A 21,340-nucleotide genomic window follows, 5' to 3' on the forward strand; every position below is an offset into this window, starting at 1 on the left:
AAACAGCGCCTCCTCTGTCTCTTTATGTGTAGGCCATCTGTTGCGGTCTGGTCAAAAAGTATGACATTGTTGCCGCCGATAGCAGTGAATGCAAGGGAAGCCAGCGAGCACTTGGCCTCCATTGATAAAAAAAAAAAAAGTATATAATTGTCTCGTCTACTCCCACTCCGGCGCTCAACGTCGCCGGTTTACTAACCATCGGCCCAGGTAACCCATCATTATGCACAATGGCCTCCGGTAGCTCTAACGCCATGACCCCACCATGTCCTGGTCAAGAAAGGAGATCACTGCCTGGGCACCCGGATGACGGAAGACTTTGTGGTTCCACATCAGTTGAGATGTGAAGTTTACCAGTTGAGGTTTACCAGGATCTCTGGGAGGTTTTCTTCAAGACCCGCACCACCTGTCTCCCTCCTCAGCGCATCTGGGACAGTTCCATCGACCTGCTTACAGACTGTGCAGCTGTTCTACCCCCTGTCAGGGGCTGAAACCAAGGCTATGGAGGCCCTCCAACAGGGTTTCATCAGCCCATCCACATGCCCTGCGTCGGCAGGTTTCTTCTTCGTGGCCAAGAAGGAGGGGGGTCTTTCTCTGTGTATTGTCTACAGAGGTCTCAATGCCATCACCACCAAGTACCGTTAGCCCCTCCTGTTTTTGCCGGCCGCCAAACTTCACCGCGGGGCCCATTTTTTTATTAAGTTGGACCTGCGGAGGCCTACAATTTGATCCTCATCCGGGATGAATGGAAGAAGGCCTTCAGCATGATGTATGGGCACTACGAATACTAGCCAATGCTCCGTCGGTGTTCCAGGCATTTGTTAACGAGGTGTTCTGGGACATGCTTGGGCATCAGGTGGTCGTGTATATCGACGACATCCTGATCTACTCAGCCAACTTGGAGGATCATGTCGTCCACATCCGGGAAGTCCTGGAACGCCTCCTGGAGAACCATCTCTACATCAAAGCGGAGAAGTGCCAGTTCATTCTTGGGATATCGGATCAGCCCGCAGGGAGTGGTTATGGAGGAGAGGAAGGTCGATACAGTCAGGTCATGGCCAGTCCCAACCACCATAAAGGGACTACATTAGTCCCATTTTTTCGGGTTTGCCAACTTTTACCGCCACTTCATTAGGAACTTTAGCTCCATCGCCTCTGCTCTCACCTCTCTCCTAAAAGGTGGCCCCCGGAAGTTGGTGTGGAGTTCTGCAGCTAATGAGGCCTTACGCCTACTGAAGGGGCGTTTCACCTCTGCCCCGTTGCTGAAACACCCAGATCCTACGTTGCCCTTCATGGTGGAGGTGGACACCTCAGAAGTGGGCGTGGGGGCTGTCCTGTCACACCATCAAGGTAATCCACAAAAATTGTATCCATGTGCACACTACTCCAAAAAACTGACTCCTGCAGAAAGGAACTATGACGTCGGTGACCGGGAGCTCCTGGTGGGGAAGTTGCATTAGAGGAGTGGAGACATTGGCTGGAGGGAACCACGGACCCGTTTCTCATCCTCATCGACCACCAGAACCTGGAGTACATAAGGACGGCGAGGCGGCTGAACCCGGCCAAGCAAGGTGGACCCTTTTCTTTACTAGATTCAACTTCACCCTGTCATACTGCCCAGGTTCAAAGAACATCAAAGCCGATGCCCTGTCCCGTCTCCACGATTCGGGAGAGGTACCGCATTCCTGAATCGTTGCCCCCATGCGTTGGGACATAGACATCTGCCAGGCTCTGGAGAGGGAACCCGCGCCTGCTACCTATCCTCTGGAGCACATCTACGCTCGGAGTTAAGGGATCGGCTATTGATCTGGGCGCACACATCCCTTGGCGCTGGACACTCAGGTATCACCCGCACCACTCAACCTATCTCCGTTAAGTCCTGGTGGCCCACCTTGGCACAGGATGTTGCCCGCTACGTCAACGCCTGCTCCATATGTACCCAAAACCGAATCTCCCCGGCACGCTCCAGCAGGGAAACCCCTTCCCCTGCCCGTGCCTCAACGGCCTTGGTCTCATCTGTCCATTGATTTCATGAGTGATCTCCCCTCTTCACCACTGTTATGGTTGTCGTGGACAGATTCTCAAAATCCTGCTGTTTTCTCTCTCTCTCTGGTCTCCCTACCGCTATCCAGGTCGCTGAGGCACTGTTCCAGCAGATCTTCCGGCACTATGGCCTTCCGGAGGACATCGTCTCCAACCATGGTCCCCAATTCACGTCAAGGGTATGGAGAGCCTTCATGGAGAAGTTGGGGGGGTCACAGTCAACCTCACATCCAGGTACCGGGCTCAGTCCAAAGAGCAGGTAGAGAGGACCAACCAGGAGCTGGGGGGGTTCCTGAGGAGTCACTGTCAGGACCGACAGGGGTAGTGGGCCCGGTCCCTTCCCTGGGCGGAGTACAGTTGGTCGGAAGTTTATATACTTCCGCTCCGGCGCTCGACGTTGCCGGTCTACTAACCCCCGGCCCTGGCAACCATCATTACGCACAACTGCGCCCCATCATGAGGCACACATGGACTTCATCACTCAATGATTACTTCCTCTTTATCTAGCACTCTGCTGTATCACCCATTAGGTAGTATTGTTTCCTGTTTTCATGCTTAGACTGCTCCTGTTTTTGTATTAACTCTATTTTCGTTCCTTTTAAACTCACCAACTGCACCTGCTTCCTGACTCCCTGCGTCTCCATTACAATAATAATAGCCAATCAGCGTTGAGCTAAACTGTGAATGGTCCTGGCGCACCAATAAAAAGTATATAGGGAAGCCAGTTTGGTTTTGGCTTCACTCCAATCACATCACATCGAGAGCAATACGTCATTGACAGAAACAACTTGAATTGTTGTATCTCATTGCCTTGTTGTCCTATGGCGATAGGGATTTGGACTTGTAGTTTTACTTCATTTTCCGTACTGGCCAATGATTATAAGAACGATTCTGATCCAACTATTAATTCATACATTGTTTTTGCCCCTGGACTGAGAGGATGGAAGTTCAATATGTAGAAGGCTAATGTTAACTAGCTAACGTTGGCTATCAAAACAAAGAGTCGCACACTCTATATAACTTCCCAGTCATTTATTGGGTAAAAAAACACCAATGTTGTTTCAGCATCACTGTGACTTCTTCTGACCCTGAAGAAAGCAGTGATGCCGAAATGTTTTTATTTTTAAATACATCTATTTTATTTTAACCCCTTTTTCATGGTATCAAATTGGAAGTTACAGTCTTGTCTCATCGCTGCAACTCCCGTACAGCTCAGGAGAGGCGTAGGTCGAGAGCCTCCGAAACACAACCAAACCAAGCCGCACTGCTTCTTGACACAATGCCCACTTAACCCGGAAGCCAGCCGCACCAATGTGTCGTAGGAAACACTGTCAGCGTGCACTGCACCCAGCCCACCACAGGAGTCGCTAGTGAGCGATGGGACAAGGACATCCCTGCCGGCCAAACCCTCCCCTAACCCGGACGACGCTGGGCCCAACCCTCCCTAACCCGGACGACGCTGGGCCAGTTGTGCGCTGCCCCATGGGCCTCCTGGTAGCTGCAACAGAGCCTGAACTCGAACCCAGAATCTCTAGTGGCACAGCTAGCACTGTGATGCAGAGCCTTAGACCACTGTGCCACTCGGGAGGCCCTATGATGGTGTTTTTTTACCCAAAAAGTTACTGGGAGGTTTTATATATATATATATATACAGTGGGGAGAACAAGTATTTGATACACTGCCGATTTTGCAGGTTTTCCTACTTACAAAGCATGTAGAGGTTAGTAATTTTTATCATAGGTACACTTCAACTGTGAGAGACGGAATCTAAAACAAAACTCCAGAAAATCACATTGTGTGATTTTTAAGTAATTAAAGGAACTAACAGATTATAGAGCAAACTGAATTATCACAAAACATAGGTTGTAATATGGCTTCCCCAGGGATTTACCCATGCACCACTACACTGGTCATGACTCCCCAGGGATTTACCCATGCACCACTACACTGGTCATGACTCCCCAGGGATTTACCCATGCACCTCTACACTGGTCATGGCTCCCCAGGGATTTACCCATGCACCACTACACTGGTCATGGCTCCCCAGGGATTTAGCCATGCACCACTACACTGGTCATGACTCCCCAGGGATTTACCCATGCACCTCTACACTGGTCATGACTCCCCAGGGATTTACCCATGCACCACTACACTGGTCATGACTCCCCAGGGATTTACCCATGCACCACTACACTGGTCATGACTCCCCAGGGATTTACCCATGCACCACTACACTGGTCATGGCTCCCCAGGGATTTACCCATGCACCACTACACTGGTCATGACTCCCCAGGGATTTACCCATGCACCACTACACTGGTCATGACTCCCCAGGGATTTACCCATGCACCACTACACTGGTCATGACTCCCCAGGGATTTACCCATGCACCACTACACTGGTCATGACTCCCCAGGGATTTACCCATGTACCACTACACTGGTCATGACTCCCCAGGGATTTACCCATGCACCACTACACTGGTCATGACTCCCCAGGGATTTACCCATGAACCACTACACTGGTCATGACTCCCCAGGGATTTACCCATGCACCACTACACTGGTCATGACTCCCCAGGGATTTACCCATGCACCACTACACTGGTCATGACTCCCCAGGGATTTACCCATGCACCACTACACTGGTCATGACTCCCCAGGGATTTACCCATGCACCACTACACTGGTCATGGCTCCCCAGGGATTTACCCATGCACCACTACACTGGTCATGGCTCCCCAGGGATTTACCCATGCACCACTACACTGGTCATGACTCCCCAGGGATTTACCCATGCACCACTACACTGGTCATGACTCCCCAGGGATTTACCCATGCACCACTACACTGGTCATGACTCCCTAGGGATTTACCCATGTACCACTACACTGGTCATGGCTCCCCAGGGATTTACCCATGCACCACTACACTGGTCATGACTCCCTAGGGATTTACCCATGCACCACTACACTGGTCATGACTCCCCAGGGATTTACCCATGCACCACTACACTGGTCATGACTCCCTAGGGATTTACCCATGTACCACTACACTGGTCATGACTCCCCAGGGATTTACCCATGCACCACTACACTGGTCATGGCTCCCCAGGGATTTACCCATGCACCACTACACTGGTCATGGCTCCCCAGGGATTTACCCATGCACCACTACACTGGTCATGGCTCCCCAGGGATTTACCCATGCACCACTACACTGGTCATGGCTCCCCAGGGATTTACCCATGCACCACTACACTGGTCATGACTCCCCAGGGATTTACCCATGCACCACTACACTGGTCATGACTCCCCAGGGATTTACCCATGCACCACTACACTGGTCATGGCTCCCCAGGGATTTACCCATGCACCACTACACTGGTCATGACTCCCCAGGGATTTACCCATGCACCACTACACTGGTCATGACTCCCCAGGGATTTACCCATGCACCAGTACACTGGTCATGGCTCCCCAGGGATTTACCCATGCACCAAAACACTGGTCATGGCTCCCCAGGGATTTACCCATGCACCACTACACTGGTCATGGCTCCCCAGGGATTTACCCATGCACCACTACACTGGTCATGACTCCCCAGGGATTTACCCATGCACCACTACACTGGTCATGACTCCCCAGGGATTTACCCATGCACCACTACACTGGTCATGACTCCCCAGGGATTTACCCATGCACCACTACACTGGTCATGACTCCCCAGGGATTTACCCATGCACCACTACACTGGTCATGACTCCCCAGGGATTTACCCATGCACCACTACACTGGTCATGGCTCCCCAGGGATTTACCCATGCACCACTACACTGGTCATGACTACCCAGGGATTTACCCATGCACCACTACACTGGTCATGACTCCCCAGGGATTTACCCATGCACCACTACACTGGTCATGGCTCCCCAGGGATTTACCCATGCACCACTACACTGGTCATGACTCCCCAGGGATTTACCCATGCACCACTACACTGGTCATGACTCCCCAGGGATTTACCCATGCACCACTACACTGGTCATGACTCCCCAGGGATTTACCCATGCACCACTACACTGGTCATGGCTCCCCAGGGATTTACCCATGCACCACTACACTGGTCATGGCTCCCCAGGGATTTACCCATGCACCACTACACTGGTCATGACTCCCCAGGGATTTACCCATGCACCACTACACTGGTCATGACTCCCCAGGGATTTACCCATGCACCACTACACTGGTCATGACTCCCCAGGGATTTACCCATGCACCACTACACTGGTCATGACTCCCCAGGGATTTACCCATGCACCCCTACACTGGTCATGGCTCCCCAGGGATTTACCCATGCACCACTACACTGGTCATGACTCCCCAGGGATTTACCCATGCACCACTACACTGGTCATGGCTCCCCAGGGATTTACCCATGCACCACTACACTGGTCATGGGAACAACATGAATTTGTGCATGAAGCAGATGCGACTCCAGTTTGGCCACCAGGTGGCGCCAGTAGCGATGCTGGGTAAAATGGGGTAATGATGATGATGGGTAAAATCACTGGGGAAGCCAAGACAGAAATAAAAGCCATTTTACATCCTGTGTTGTGATCATTGCGATCATTGCGAGAATGCAAAACATTCTTGAATTCAAATGGTATTTTTACAGGTCCACAACAATGTGCAATTATTTTAGTCTTTCAGAAACAGACAGATAGGCTACAAGAAATGTCAGTGCAAAAGGCTACAGGAAATGTCAGTGCAAAAGGCTACAGGAAATGTCAGTGCAAAAGGCTACAGGAAATGTCAGTGCAAAAGGCTACAGGAAATGTCAGTGCAAAAGGCTACAGCAAATGTCAGTGCAAAAGGCTACAGCAAATGTCAGTGCAAAAGGCTACAGCAAATGTCAGTGCAAAAGGCTACAGCAAATGTCAGTGCAAAAGGCTACAGGAAATGTCAGTGCAAAAGGCTACAGGAAATGTCAGTGCAAAAGGAAACAGGAAATGTCAGTGCAAAAGGAAACAGGAAATGTCAGTGCAAAAGGCTACAGGAAATGTCAGTGCAAAAGGCTACAGCAAATGTCAGTGCAAAAGGCTACAGGAAATATCAGTGCAAAAGAAAACATGCCAACCTCTCCAAAGACATGTGATCAGGTTCACCATGAATTGATATGTCCTTAGATACCGTCTTGGCCTAATTCCAATACTTCCAAAGACATGTGATCAGGTTCACCATGAATTGATATGTCCTTAGATACTGTCTTGGCCTAATTCCAATACTTCCAAAGACATGTGATCAGGTTCACCATGAATTGATATGTCCTTAGATACTGTCTTGGCCTAATTCCAATACTTCCAAAGACATGTGATCAGGTTCACCATGAATTGATATGTCCTTAGATACCGTCTTGGCCTAATTCCAATACTTCCAAAGACATGTGATCAGGTTCACCATGAATTGATATGTCCTTAGATACAGTCTTGGCCTAATTCCAATACTTCCAAAGACATGTGATCAGGTTCACCATGAATTGATATGTCCTTAGATACAGTCTTGGCCTAATTCCAACCCCTCCAAAGACATACAGGGTGTTATTGTTTTCCAAGCGGAGTTTGAAAGCTCGTTCACGAGTACACCGGTTTACCACTGATTCAGAACTGGAAACTTGATCAATCTCAACATTATTGTGCAGTCTATTCAGAAAGGGCCACACAGATATTTAGTGTAACATTTAGGTAACTGTGTGGACAGTGAACTCACCTAAGTGTCTGTCCCAGACAGTGACCAGTCCAGTAACCAGTCCCAGAGTTATGTGTCTAGTACAGCGGCTAACAGCAGAACACAGGATCTCCTGGGCATTAGGCCACAACGCATCAGGCTTGGGCTCCGGGTCTGGAACAGAGAGACAACGTGATGAGAAGCTACTTTTGGGACGGCAGGTAGCTTAGTGGTTAGAGCTTTGGGCCAGTAACTGAATGGTTGCTGGATTGAATCCCTGAGCTGACAAGGTAAAAATCTGTCGTTCTGCCCCTGAACAAGGCAATTGTTCCCCGGTAGGCCGTCATTGTAAATAAGAATGTGATCTTAACTGACTTGCCTAGTTAAATAAAGGTAAAAACATTTTTTTTAAATAAACATTTTTAAAGCTGCAACACTGCTGGCCCCCTGCTGGCCATGAACATATACTACACCCAGAACATTCCAGTAATATACTGACATACAGTAGAAGGACCTGTATTCATAAAGCCTTTCAGAGTCTAGGATCAGTTCTCCCCTGTCCATGTCATCATATTTGTAATAATTTAAATGATACAACTGATCCTAGATCAGACACTTGAACACAAACCCAGGATCTTTTTTAACATCAACACAGATCCTATTGTTCTCGCATAGTACATGTGACTAAATGACCCCCAACCTACCTGGTTTGTCTTTGGGAGCTTTACACAGGAAGTAGTGCAGCAGATTGTGGCTGCCGCTCCACCACAGACACACAGCTACAGCCACTCCTCCTGGAGAGAGAGACAGAGGACATGGAATCAGTTGTCCTGCACTGACCTGCCAGGACCTAGGAACAATAGTATAATAGTATCAATGAACTGGGGTGGCAGGTAGACTAGTGGTTAGAGTGGAGGGGTGGCAGGTAGACTAGTGGTTAGAGTGGAGGGGAGGCAGGTAGACTAGTGGTTAGAGTGGAGGGGTGGCAGGTAGACTAGTGGTTAGAGTGGAGGGGAGGCAGGTAGCCTAGTGGTTAGAGTGGAGGGACGGCAGGTAGCCTAGTGGTTAGAGTGGAGGGGAGGCAGGTAGACTAGTGGTTAGAGTGGAGGGGAGGCAGGTAGCCTAGTGGTTAGAGTGGAGGGGTGGCAGGTAGCCTAGTGGTTAGAGTGGAGGGGTGGCAGGTAGCCTAGTGGTTAGAGGGGAGGGGAGGGGAGGCAGGTAGACTAGTGGTTAGAGTGGAGGGGAGGCAGGTAGACTAGTGGTTAGAGTGGAGGGACGGCAGGTAGCCTAGTGGTTAGAGTGGAGGGACGGCAGGTAGACTAGTGGTTAGAGTGGAGGGACGGCAGGTAGCCTAGTGGTTAGAGTGGAGGGGTGGCAGGTAGACTAGTGGTTAGAGTGGAGGGGAGGCAGGTAGCCTAGTGGTTAGAGTGGAGGGGAGGCAGGTAGCCTAGTGGTTAGAGTGGAGGGGAGGCAGGTAGCCTAGTGGTTAGAGTGGAGGGGAGGCAGGTAGCCTAGTGGTTAGAGTGGAGGGGTGGCAGGTAGACTAGTGGTTAGAGTGGAGGGGAGGCAGGTAGACTAGTGGTTAGAGTGGAGGGGAGGCAGGTAGTCTAGTGGTTAGAGTGGAGGGACGGCAGGTAGCCTAGTGGTTAGAGTGGAGGGACGCCAGGGAGCCTAGTGGTTAGAGTGGAGGGACGGCAGGTAGCCTAGTGGTTAGAGTGTAGGGGTGGCAGGTAGCCTAGTGGTTAGAGTGGAGGGGAGGCAGGTAGACTAGTGGTTAGAGTGGAGGGGTGGCAGGTAGCCTAGTGGTTAGAGTGGAGGGGAGGCAGGTAGACTAGTGGTTAGAGTGGAGGGGAGGCAGGGTAGCCTAGTGGTTAGAGTGGAGGGACGGCAGGTAGCCTAGTGGTTAGAGTGTAGGGGAGGCAGGTAGCCTAGTGGTTAGAGTGGAGGGACGGCAGGTAGACTAGTGGTTAGAGTGGAGGGACGGCAGGTAGCCTAGTGGTTAGAGTGGAGGGACGGCAGGTAGCCTAGTGGTTAGAGTGGAGGGACGGCAGGTAGACTAGTGGTTAGAGTGGAGGGACGGCAGGTAGCCTAGTGGTTAGAGTGGAGGGACGGCAGGTAGCCTAGTGGTTAGAGTGGAGGGGAGGCAGGTAGCCTAGTGGTTAGAGTGGAGGGACGGCAGGTAGCCTAGTGGTTAGAGTGGAGGGACGGCAGGTAGCCTAGTGGTTAGAGTGGAGGGGTGGCAGGTAGACTAGTGGTTAGAGTGGAGGGACGGCAGGTAGACTAGTGGTTAGAGTGGAGGGACGGCAGGTAGACTAGTGGTTAGAGTGGAGGGGTGGCAGGTAGCCTAGTGGTTAGAGTGGAGGGTGGCAGGTAGCCTAGTGGTTAGAGTGGAGGGGAGGAAGGTAGACTAGTGGTTAGAGTGGAGGGACGGCAGGTAGACTAGTGGTTAGAGTGGAGGGACGGCAGGTAGCCTAGTGGTTAGAGTGGAGGGGTGGCAGGTAGCCTAGTGGTTAGAGTGGAGGGACGGCAGGTAGACTAGTGGTTAGAGTGGAGGGACGGCAGGTAGACTAGTGGTTAGAGTGGAGGGGTGGCAGGTAGCCTAGTGGTTAGAGTGGAGGGTGGCAGGTAGCCTAGTGGTTAGAGTGGAGGGGAGGAAGGTAGACTAGTGGTTAGAGTGGAGGGACGGCAGGTAGACTAGTGGTTAGAGTGGAGGGACGGCAGGTAGCCTAGTGGTTAGAGTGGAGGGGTGGCAGGTAGCCTAGTGGTTAGAGTGGAGGGGTGGCAGGTAGCCTAGTGGTTAGAGTGGAGGGACGGCAGGTAGACTAGTGGTTAGAGTGGAGGGGAGGCAGGTAGCCTAGTGGTTAGAGTGGAGGGGTGGCAGGTAGCCTAGTGGTTAGAGTGGTTGGAGGCAGGTAGCCTAGTGGTTAGAGTGGTTGGAGGCAGGTAGCCTAGTGGTTAGAGTGGAGGGGAGGCAGGTAGCCTAGTGGTTAGAGTGGAGGGGTGGCAGGGTAGCCTAGTGGTGAGAGTGGAGGGACGGCAGGTAGCCTAGTGGTTAGTGTGGAGGGACGGCAGGTAGACTAGTGGTTAGAGTGGAGGGGAGGCAGGTAGCCTAGTGGTTAGAGTGGAGGGACGGCAGGTAGACTAGTGGTTAGAGTGGAGGGGTGGCAGGTAGCCTAGTGGTTAGAGTGGAGGGGAGGCAGGTAGACTAGTGGTTAGAGTGGAGGGGAGGCAGGTAGCCTAGTGGTTAGAGTGGAGGGGTGGCAGGTAGCCTAGTGGTTAGAGTGGAGGGGAGGCAGGTAGCCTAGTGGTTAGAGTGGAGGGGAGGCAGGGTAGCCTAGTGGTTAGAGTGGAGGGACGGCAGGTAGCCTAGTGGTTAGAGTGGAGGGGAGGCAGGTAGCCTAGTGGTTAGAGTGGAGGGGAGGCAGGTAGACTAGTGGTTAGAGTGGAGGGGTGGCAGGTAGCCTAGTGGTTAGAGTGGAGGGGTGGCAGGTAGCCTAGTGGTTAGAGTGGAGGGGAGGCAGGTAGACTAGTGGTTAGAGTGGAGGGGTGGCAGGTAGCCTAGTGGTTAGAGTGGAGGGGAGGCAGGTAGCCTAGTGGTTAGAGTGGAGGGACGGCAGGGAGCCTAGTGGTTAGAGTGGAGGGGAGGCAGGTAGCCTAGTGGTTAGAGAGGAGGGACGGCAGGTAGTCTAGTGGTTAGAGTGGAGGGGAGGCAGGTAGTCTAGTGGTTAGAGTGGAGGGGAGGCAGGTAGCCTAGTGGTTAGAGTGGAGGGACGGCAGGTAGCCTAGTGGTTAGAGTGGAGGGACGGCAGGTAGCCTAGTGGTTAGAGTGGAGGGGAGGCAGGTAGCCTAGTGGTTAGAGTGGAGGGACGGCAGGTAGCCTAGTGGTTAGAGTGGAGGGACGGCAGGTAGCCTAGTGGTTAGAGTGGAGGGACGGCAGGTAGCCTAGTGGTTAGAGTGGAGGGACGGCAGGTAGCCTAGTGGTTAGAGTGGAGGGACGGCAGGTAGCCTAGTGGTTAGAGTGGAGGGGAGGCAGGTAGACTAGTGGTTAGAGTGGAGGGACGGCAGGTAGCCTAGTGGTTAGAGTGGAGGGACGGCAGGTAGCCTAGTGGTTAGAGTGGAGGGACGGCAGGTAGCCTAGTGGTTAGAGTGGAGGGGTGGCAGGTAGCCTAGTGGTTAGAGTGGAGGGACGGCAGGTAGTCTAGTGGTTAGAGTGGAGGGGAGGCAGGTAGTCTAGTGGTTAGAGTGGAGGGGAGGCAGGTAGCCTAGTGGTTAGAGTGGAGGGACGGCAGGTAGCCTAGTGGTTAGAGTGGAGGGGAGGCAGGTAGCCTAGTGGTTAGAGTGGAGGGACGGCAGGTAGCCTAGTGGTTAGAGTGGAGGGGAGGCCGGTAGACTAGTGGTTAGAGTGGAGGGACGGCAGGTAGCCTAGTGGTTAGAGTGGAGGGACGGCAGGTAGCCTAGTGGTTAGAGTGGAGGGGAGGCAGGTAGACTAGTGGTTAGAGTGGAGGGGAGGCAGGTAGCCTAGTGGTTAGAGTGGAGGGGAGGCAGGTAGACTAGTGGTTAGAGTGGAGGGGAGGCAGGTAGCCTAGTGGTTAGAGTGGAGGGGTGGCAGGTAGCCTAGTGGTTAGAGTGGAGGGGAGGCAGGTAGCCTAGTGGTTAGAGTGGAGGGGAGGCAGGGTAGCCTAGTGGTTAGAGTGGAGGGACGGCAGGTAGCCTAGTGGTTAGAGTGGAGGGGAGGCAGGTAGCCTAGTGGTTAGAGTGGAGGGGAGGCAGGTAGACTAGTGGTTAGAGTGGAGGGGTGGCAGGTAGCCTAGTGGTTAGAGTGGAGGGGTGGCAGGTAGCCTAGTGGTTAGAGTGGAGGGGAGGCAGGTAGACTAGTGGTTAGAGTGGAGGGGTGGCAGGTAGCCTAGTGGTTAGAGTGGAGGGGAGGCAGGTAGCCTAGTGGTTAGAGTGGAGGGACGGCAGGGAGCCTAGTGGTTAGAGTGGAGGGGAGGCAGGTAGCCTAGTGGTTAGAGAGGAGGGACGGCAGGTAGTCTAGTGGTTAGAGTGGAGGGGAGGCAGGTAGTCTAGTGGTTAGAGTGGAGGGGAGGCAGGTAGCCTAGTGGTTAGAGTGGAGGGACGGCAGGTAGCCTAGTGGTTAGAGTGGAGGGACGGCAGGTAGCCTAGTGGTTAGAGTGGAGGGGAGGCAGGTAGCCTAGTGGTTAGAGTGGAGGGACGGCAGGTAGCCTAGTGGTTAGAGTGGAGGGACGGCAGGTAGCCTAGTGGTTAGAGTGGAGGGACGGCAGGTAGCCTAGTGGTTAGAGTGGAGGGACGGCAGGTAGCCTAGTGGTTAGAGTGGAGGGACGGCAGGTAGCCTAGTGGTTAGAGTGGAGGGGAGGCAGGTAGACTAGTGGTTAGAGTGGAGGGACGGCAGGTAGCCTAGTGGTTAGAGTGGAGGGACGGCAGGTAGCCTAGTGGTTAGAGTGGAGGGACGGCAGGTAGCCTAGTGGTTAGAGTGGAGGGGTGGCAGGTAGCCTAGTGGTTAGAGTGGAGGGACGGCAGGTAGTCTAGTGGTTAGAGTGGAGGGGAGGCAGGTAGTCTAGTGGTTAGAGTGGAGGGGAGGCAGGTAGCCTAGTGGTTAGAGTGGAGGGACGGCAGGTAGCCTAGTGGTTAGAGTGGAGGGGAGGCAGGTAGCCTAGTGGTTAGAGTGGAGGGACGGCAGGTAGCCTAGTGGTTAGAGTGGAGGGGAGGCCGGTAGACTAGTGGTTAGAGTGGAGGGGAGGCAGGTAGACTAGTGGTTAGAGTGGAGGGACGGCAGGTAGCCTAGTGGTTAGAGTGGAGGGACGGCAGGTAGCCTAGTGGTTAGAGTGGAGGGACGGCAGGTAGCCTAGTGGTTAGAGTGGAGGGACGGCAGGTAGCCTAGTGGTTAGAGTGGAGGGGTGGCAGGTAGCCTAGTGGTTAGAGTGGAGGGGAGGCAGGTAGACTAGTGGTTAGAGTGGAGGGACGGCAGGTAGTCTAGTGGTTAGAGTGGAGGGGAGGCAGGTAGTCTAGTGGTTAGAGTGGAGGGACGGCAGGTAGCCTAGTGGTTAGAGCATTGGGCCAGTAACCAAAAGGTTGCTAGATCGAATCCCCGAGCTGACAAGGTAAAACTCTGTCGTTCTGCCCCTGAACAACCCACTGTGCCTAGGCTGTCATTGTAAATAAGAATTTGTTCTTAACTGACTTGCCTCGTTAAATAAAAAATAAACTGCCAGGACCTAGGAACAATAGTATCTCTTGACCAATTCATGAAAATAGTCATGGCCTCTAGCTGCATTGTGGACCCTGTTCCAACTAAACTACTGAAAGAGCTGCTTCCTGTGCTCAGTCCTCCTATGTTGAACATAATAAATCCCTATCCGTCAGATGTGAACCACATCGGTAATATGCGGCGGTAATAAAGCCTCTTGAAAAAGTCAAACCTTGACCTGGAAAATGTAAAAGACTATCGGCCTACAGTACCAGTCAAAAGCTGACACACCTACTCATTACCTTTATTTGTACTATTTTCTAAAGCTGACACACCTACTCATTACCTTTATTTGTACTATTTTCTAAAGCTGACACACCTACTCATTACCTTTATTTGTACTATTTTCAAAAGCTGACACACCTACTCATTACCTTTATTTGTACCATTTTCTAAAGCTGACACACCTACTCATTACCTTTCTTTGTACTATTTTCAAAAGCTGACACACCTACTCATTACCTTTATTTGTACTATTTTCAAAAGCTGACACACCTACTCATTACCTTTATGTGTACTATTTTCAAAAGCTGACACACCTACTCATTACCTTTATGTGTACTATTTTCTAAAGCTGACACACCTACTCATTACCTTTATGTGTACTATTTTCTAAAGCTGACACACCTACTCATTACCTTTATTTGTACTATTTTCTAAAGCTGACACACCTACTCATTACCTTTATTTGTACTATTTTCTACATTGAAAAATAATAGTGAAGACACATTTTACATGTTCCTATCCAATTGTGTTTTTTGTTTGTTTCTTTGCGTTGTTTGTAATGTTTTTTTTATTTTATTTTGTACATAATGTTGCTGCTACCGTCTCTTATGACCGAAAATAACTTCTGGACGTCAGAACTGCGATGACTCACCACGGACTGGTAGAAACCTTTTTTAATTTAACGAGCCGGACGTGAATGACATACTGCTTTCCCAGGAACAGGCCCAGTTCCGTCATTTGCGTGACGAGAAGGCAGAGAAAAAGGGTCTGGAAAATAAAATCGATGACTGTTGACCTGTTTAATGGTCTTTCTCACATCAGCTGCGGAGAGAGTGATCACACAGTCTTCCGGAACAGCTGGTGCTTTCATGCATGTTTCAGTGTTATTTGCTGCTTTTGACACCATCTATCACCACATTCTTTTGGAAAGCCATGTACTCTTATAATCTCCACCCGGTACAGCCAGAAGAGGACTGGCCACCCCTCAGAGCCTGGTTCCTCTCTAGGTTCCTGCCTTTCTAGGACGTTTTTCCTAGCCACAGTGCTTCTACAGCTGCATTACTTGTTGTTTGGGTTTTTAGGCTGGGTTTCTGTACAGCACTTTGTGACATCTGCTGATGTAAGAAGTGCTTCATAAATACATTTGATTTTGATTTGATAAAATGAATGTATTTTACTACAAATAGAAGGGATGCTTCTAAGAAGAGAATAAGATTTTTTTTAAATGATTTAAGAGTGGATAAAACGTATATTTATGTGATCTCAATCCATGGCATCAATTCAAGATGTAAATACAGAACCCATGGCATCAATTCAAGATTTAAATACAGAACCCTTGGCATCAATTCAAGATTTAAATACAGAATCCATGGCATCAATTCAAGATTTAAATACAGAACCCATGACATCAATTCAAGATGTAAATACAGAACCCATGGCATCAATTCAAGATGTAAATACAGTACTGATGGCATCAATTCAAGATTTAAATACAGAACCCATGGCATCAATTCAAGATTTAAATACAGAACCCATGGCATCAATTCAAGATTTAAATACAGAACCCATGGCATCAATTCAAGATTTAAATACAGAACCCATGGCATCAATTCAAGATTTAAATACAGAACCCATGGCATCAATTCATAATTTAAATACAGAACCCATGGCATCAATTCATGATTTAAATACAGAACCCATGGCATCAATTCATGATTTAAATACAGAACCCATGGCATCAATTCAAGATTTAAATACAGAACCCATGGCATCAATTCAAGATTTAAATACAGAACCCATGGCATCAATTCAAGATTTAAATACAGAACCCATGGCATCAATTCATGATTTAAATACAGAACCCATGGCATCAATTCATGATTTAAATACAGAACCCATGGCATCAATTCATGATTTAAATACAGAACCCATGGCATCAATTCATGATTTAAATACAGAACCCATGGCATCAATTCATGATTTAAATACAGAACCCATGGCATCAATTCAAGATTTAAATACAGAACCCATGACATCAATTCAAGATTTAAATACAGAACCCATGGCATCAATTCATAATTTAAATACAGAACCCATGGCATCAATTCATGATTTAAATACAGAACCCATGGCATCAATTCATGATTTAAATACAGAACCCATGGCATCAATTCAAGATTTAAATACAGAACCCATGGCATCAATTCAAGATTTAAATACAGAACCCATGGCATCAATTCAAGATTTAAATACAGAACCCATGGCATCAATTCAAGATTTAAATACAGAACCCATGGCATCAATTCAAGATGTAAATACAGAACCCATGGCATCAATTCAAGATTTAAATACAGAACCCATGGCATCAATTCAAGATTTAAATACAGAACCCATGGCATCAATTCATGATTTAAATACAGAACCCATGGCATCAATTCAAGATTTAAATACAGAACCCATGGCATCAATTCAAGATGTAAATACAGTACTGATGGCATCAATTCAAGATTTAAATACAGAACCCATGGCATCAATTCATGATTTAAATACAGATGCATGATATTCAAATGTAATGAAAAAACATTTGCTAAATTGTCTTAACCCACCTGTCTGAGGCTTAACTCCTCCCAGGACAGGAAACAGGCCTCCAGGAAGCAGGAAGTGACTGGTCACACAGCTTCAAACACAACATCTCCATGGTTACAACACTAACATGTCATCTCCACGGTTACAACACCAGTGCACCTTCATTTCCAAGTCTAAAGGCTATGTCAACATGAGCTCATGATCGAGTGATTGAAGTCCAAAGGCAAGCAATGGGCGGATTCCATTATGCTGCGCCGAGGAGCCCCGGTCTGTGGCTCGTGACGTGAAGGGAGGAGCCCCGGTCTGTGGCTCGTGACGTGAAGGGAGGAGCCCCGGTCTGTGGCTCGTGACGTGAAGGGAGGAGCCCCGGTCTGTGGCTCGTGACGTGAAGGGAGGAGCCCCGGTCTGTGGCTCGTGACGTGAAGGGAGGAGCCCCGGTCTGTGGCTCGTGACGTGAAGGGAGGAGCCCCGGTCTGTGGCTCGTGACGTGAAGGGAGGAGCCCCGGTCTGTGGCTCGTGACGTGAAGGGAGGAGCCCCGGTCTGTGGCTCGTGACGTGAAGGGAGGAGCCCCGGTCTGTGGCTCGTGACGTGAAGGGAGGAGCCCCGGTCTGTGGCTCGTGACGTGAAGGGAGGAGCCCCGGTCTGTGGCTCGTGACGTGAAGGGAGGAGCCCCGGTCTGTGGCTCGTGACGTGAAGGGAGGAGCCCCGGTCTGTGGCTCGTGACGTGAAGGGAGGAGCCCCGGTCTGTGGCTCGTGACGTGAAGGGAGGAGCCCCGGTCTGTGGCTCGTGACGTGAAGGGAGGAGCCCCGGTCTGTGGCTCGTGACGTGAAGGGAGGAGCCCCGGTCTGTGGCTCGTGACGTGAAGGGAGGAGCCCCGGTCTGTGGCTCGTGACGTGAAGGGAGGAGAGCCCTTCTCAAATGCAACAGTAATCTGCATCACTCATGTTGTCAACAAGGCAGCATGGGGCATCATCCAGAAACATCTCTTTTGCATAAAATACATGTTTGGATTTTATAACTAGTTTTCAGTGGGAAGGCAGATAAAGTGTTTTTATCAAAATAAATCACTTTTGCAATGTGAAAACACAGAATCATATTAATAACTACGGTGGTTAATTATATCACTTGTGTTTTGATCCGACTCCGCTGTATTTTCTGTTATCATTACAATCTGAGGATTTAAGACTAATCTCATTCAACTGTAGTGTTTACCTGGGTCTGTCCTCTGGGTTTGTAGTGTTGCTGGGGTTAGTAACCATGTACTTCCTGTATACAGACTTAAACACAGCGTCCTGGTCCTCCCATTGGCGACTGCTGATCAGGTGGTTCTGTCCTGAGCCAATCACATTGCTGTCCTCGGTCTTCTGCAACACCTCAAATGGACTCTTCATGGTAGAGCCTATCAAATATGACAGACACAATGTCTTCCTGTTATTCTCATCTTGATACAATGTCTTTACAATATTTTTTTTAAACTACTGTTTGGTTACCGGGTCGTTCCACCTCTAAAAGCACAAAGAGGATTTTGACACCCACAATCTCAGATCGTTCTGAAATCATTTCTGTTGTTAGAAACAGACAAGATTAGCATTCCTGCAACATTATTTTGTTGAAATATAATTTGACATCTGAGAAATTAAGCTAATTGATTACAGCCAAATTTCACTTTTTAATTTATAGGATTCATATAATATTCAATAAATATAGTACCTAACATCCAATTTGGACCAAACGTTTTCTACCAATGAGTCCGACATCCAAAGGAATGGTCAATAGCCACCCAGACCCCACAGCCACAACACCCCAACAACAACAATACCGCTTCTGACCACTAGATGGTCCTGTTCATGCTATTAGGTGGGAAAAGTTTGAAGCCCCCCCCCAATGTTAAAGGGATTGTTCACCTAAATTGCAAAATGACATTGGTTGTCTATTGACAAGGTGTGACAGCAACCCTTGCTTGGGTTTTTCAGACGTTTTAAGTGCTAACTTCTTAGCATTGTGGCACAAATTCAATGAAGTCAATGGTATGTTTAATAGCATTTTCATGCTTCATGTTCATTACAACACTCTATAGGTAATAGGGTGCCATTCGGAAGGCAGCCATGTTTTACCAACCGTGAGACACATGCCACAAGAGATCTCTTCACAGTCCCCAAGTCCAGATCAGACTATGGGAGGCGCACAGTACTACATAGAGCCACGACTACATGGAACTCTATTCCACAGTACTACATAGAGCCATGACTACATGGAACTCTATTCCACAGTACTACATAGAGCCATGACTACATGGAACTCTATTCCACAGTACTACATAGAGCCATGACTACATGGAACTCTATTCCACAGTACTACATAGAGCCATGACTACATGGAACTCTATTCCACAGTACTACATAGAGCCATGACTACATGGAACTCTATTCCACAGTACTACATAGAGCCATGACTACATGCAACTCTATTCCACATCAGGTAACTGATGCAGCAGTAAAATCAGATTTAAAAAGAAGGTAAAAATACACCTTAAGGAACAGCGGGGACTGTGAAGCAACACAAACATAGACACAGACACATGCATACATACACACACGATACCATAAGCACTATACACACACACACGGACATATGGATTTTGCATCGTAGATATGTGGTAATGGAGTATGGGCCTGAGGACACACACAGTGTGTTGTGAATTCTGTAATGAATGTATTGTAATGTTTATAAAATTGTATAACTGCCTTAATTTTGTAGTTCAGACCCCAGGAAGAGTAATGGGGATCCATAATAAATACAAATTCTCCTAAAGTATAAAAAAAATTGATTGTGTAACTGTATTACCTTACTTAGATGAAGCACAAAAATGCTAATATATGTACCGTTGACTTGCATGGGACTGTGAAACAAATGCTAAAAAGTTAGCATTTGAAACCGTGGCCAGGTAAACAAAACCAAAGCAAGGGTTGCCGTCATACCTCTCCTCCTCTCCCTGGACCTCCTCCTCCTCCTCCTCCTCTCCCTTGGACCACCACCTCCCTGGACCACCACCTCCCTGGACCACCACCTCCCTGGACCACCACCTCCCTGGACCTCCTCCTCCTCCTCCTCCTCCTCTCCCTGGACCTCCTCCTCCTCTCCCTGGACCACCTCCTCCCCCTCCTCTCCCTGGACCACCTCCTCTCCTCCTCTCCCTGGACCTCCTCCTCCTCCTCCTCCTCTCCCTGGACCACCTCCTCCTCTCCCTGGACCACCACCTCCTCTCCCTGGACCACCACCTCCCTAGACCACCACCTCCCTGGACCACCACCTCCCTGGACCACCACCTCCCTGGACCACCACCTCCCTGGACCTCCCTGGACCACCACCTCCCTGGACCACCACCTCCCTGGACCACCACCTCCTTGGACCACCACCTCCTTGGACCACCACCTCCCTGGACCACCACCTCCTTGGACCACCACCTCCCTGGACCACCACCTCCCTGGAACACCACCTCCTTGGACCACCACCTCCCTGGACCACCACCTCCCTGGACCACCACCTCCTTGGACCACCACCTCCTTGGACCACCACCTCCTTGGACCACCACCTCCCTGGACCACCACCTCCCTGGACCACCACCTCCCTGGACCACCACCTCCCTGGACCACCAACAACTGATACTATATACTCGTTGTTGGGGTGGGATTGGCGTGGGGGGCAATTGATGGATTTTGACCATTTATTTAGATTTCTCATGTCAGACTCATTGTTTAGGAATAAAGTTGGGTCCAGATTGGATGTTGGGTACTATATTTATTGAATATTATATGAATCCTATAAATGAAAATAAAATCAATATGCTTAATTTCTCAGAGATCAAATTATATTTAAACAAAATAATGATTCAGGAATGCTAATCTTATCTGTTTCTACAACAGAAACAATTTCAGAAGGATCTGAGATGGTGGGTGTCATGTCTTCCTGAAATGACATGGGACGACCCTGCTGTGATCTGTTTGGTATGACAGTATGTCATGGGAAGTACCTGTGTGAGGTTTAGGTGGTTTGATCTTCATCAGCATGGCGACAGGAGACAGTTTGCCTGTATCTCCTACTCCAGGTGCATGCTGGGACAGCTCTTTCAGCCAGGAGTCTTTAGGGAACCTGTACACCTCTAAACACTGACAACCATTACCTGGTGGGAGAAATGAAAATAATATGAGGATTAAATGAAATATTCTACATGCTTACTGGACTGGACTAAACAGACGAAAAAGGTCCTTTTGTTTTACAATCCTCTCATTTCAGTTAGGTGGTCTGATTGAGCTGATCCACCGGGCTCTCCCACGCCGATCCACCGGGCTCTCCCACGCCGATCCACCGGGCTCTCCCACGCCGATCCACCGGGCTCTCCCACGCCGATCCACCGGGCTCTCCCACGCCGATCCACCGGGCTCTCCCACGCCGATCCACCGGGCTCTCCCACGCCGATCCCAGGTGATCACTTCCGTCA

The 21,340-nt window shown here is 49.7% G+C and overlaps 1 protein-coding gene across 5 annotated transcripts in view; it reads right to left on the minus strand.

Moving 5' to 3' along the window:
• Positions 1–21,340, minus strand: part of wdr93 (WD repeat domain 93) — a 121,455-nt gene that overhangs the window by 88,009 nt on the left and 12,106 nt on the right. For all 5 annotated transcript variants that reach the window (XM_055900094.1, XM_055900095.1, XM_055900093.1 and 2 more), the window contains 5 exons: positions 20,873–21,022; positions 18,055–18,241; positions 16,861–16,931; positions 8,469–8,558; positions 7,807–7,938 (listed from right to left, as the gene is read on the minus strand). In XM_055900094.1, the coding sequence (XP_055756069.1) occupies positions 7,807–7,938; positions 8,469–8,558; positions 16,861–16,931; positions 18,055–18,241; positions 20,873–21,022 (630 nt within the window). The remainder of the gene's footprint in view (positions 1–7,806; positions 7,939–8,468; positions 8,559–16,860; positions 16,932–18,054; positions 18,242–20,872; positions 21,023–21,340) is intronic.

This window comes from Salvelinus fontinalis, chromosome 35 (assembly GCF_029448725.1).
Source record: "Salvelinus fontinalis isolate EN_2023a chromosome 35, ASM2944872v1, whole genome shotgun sequence".
NCBI classification, from domain to species: Eukaryota; Metazoa; Chordata; class Actinopteri; order Salmoniformes; family Salmonidae; genus Salvelinus; species Salvelinus fontinalis.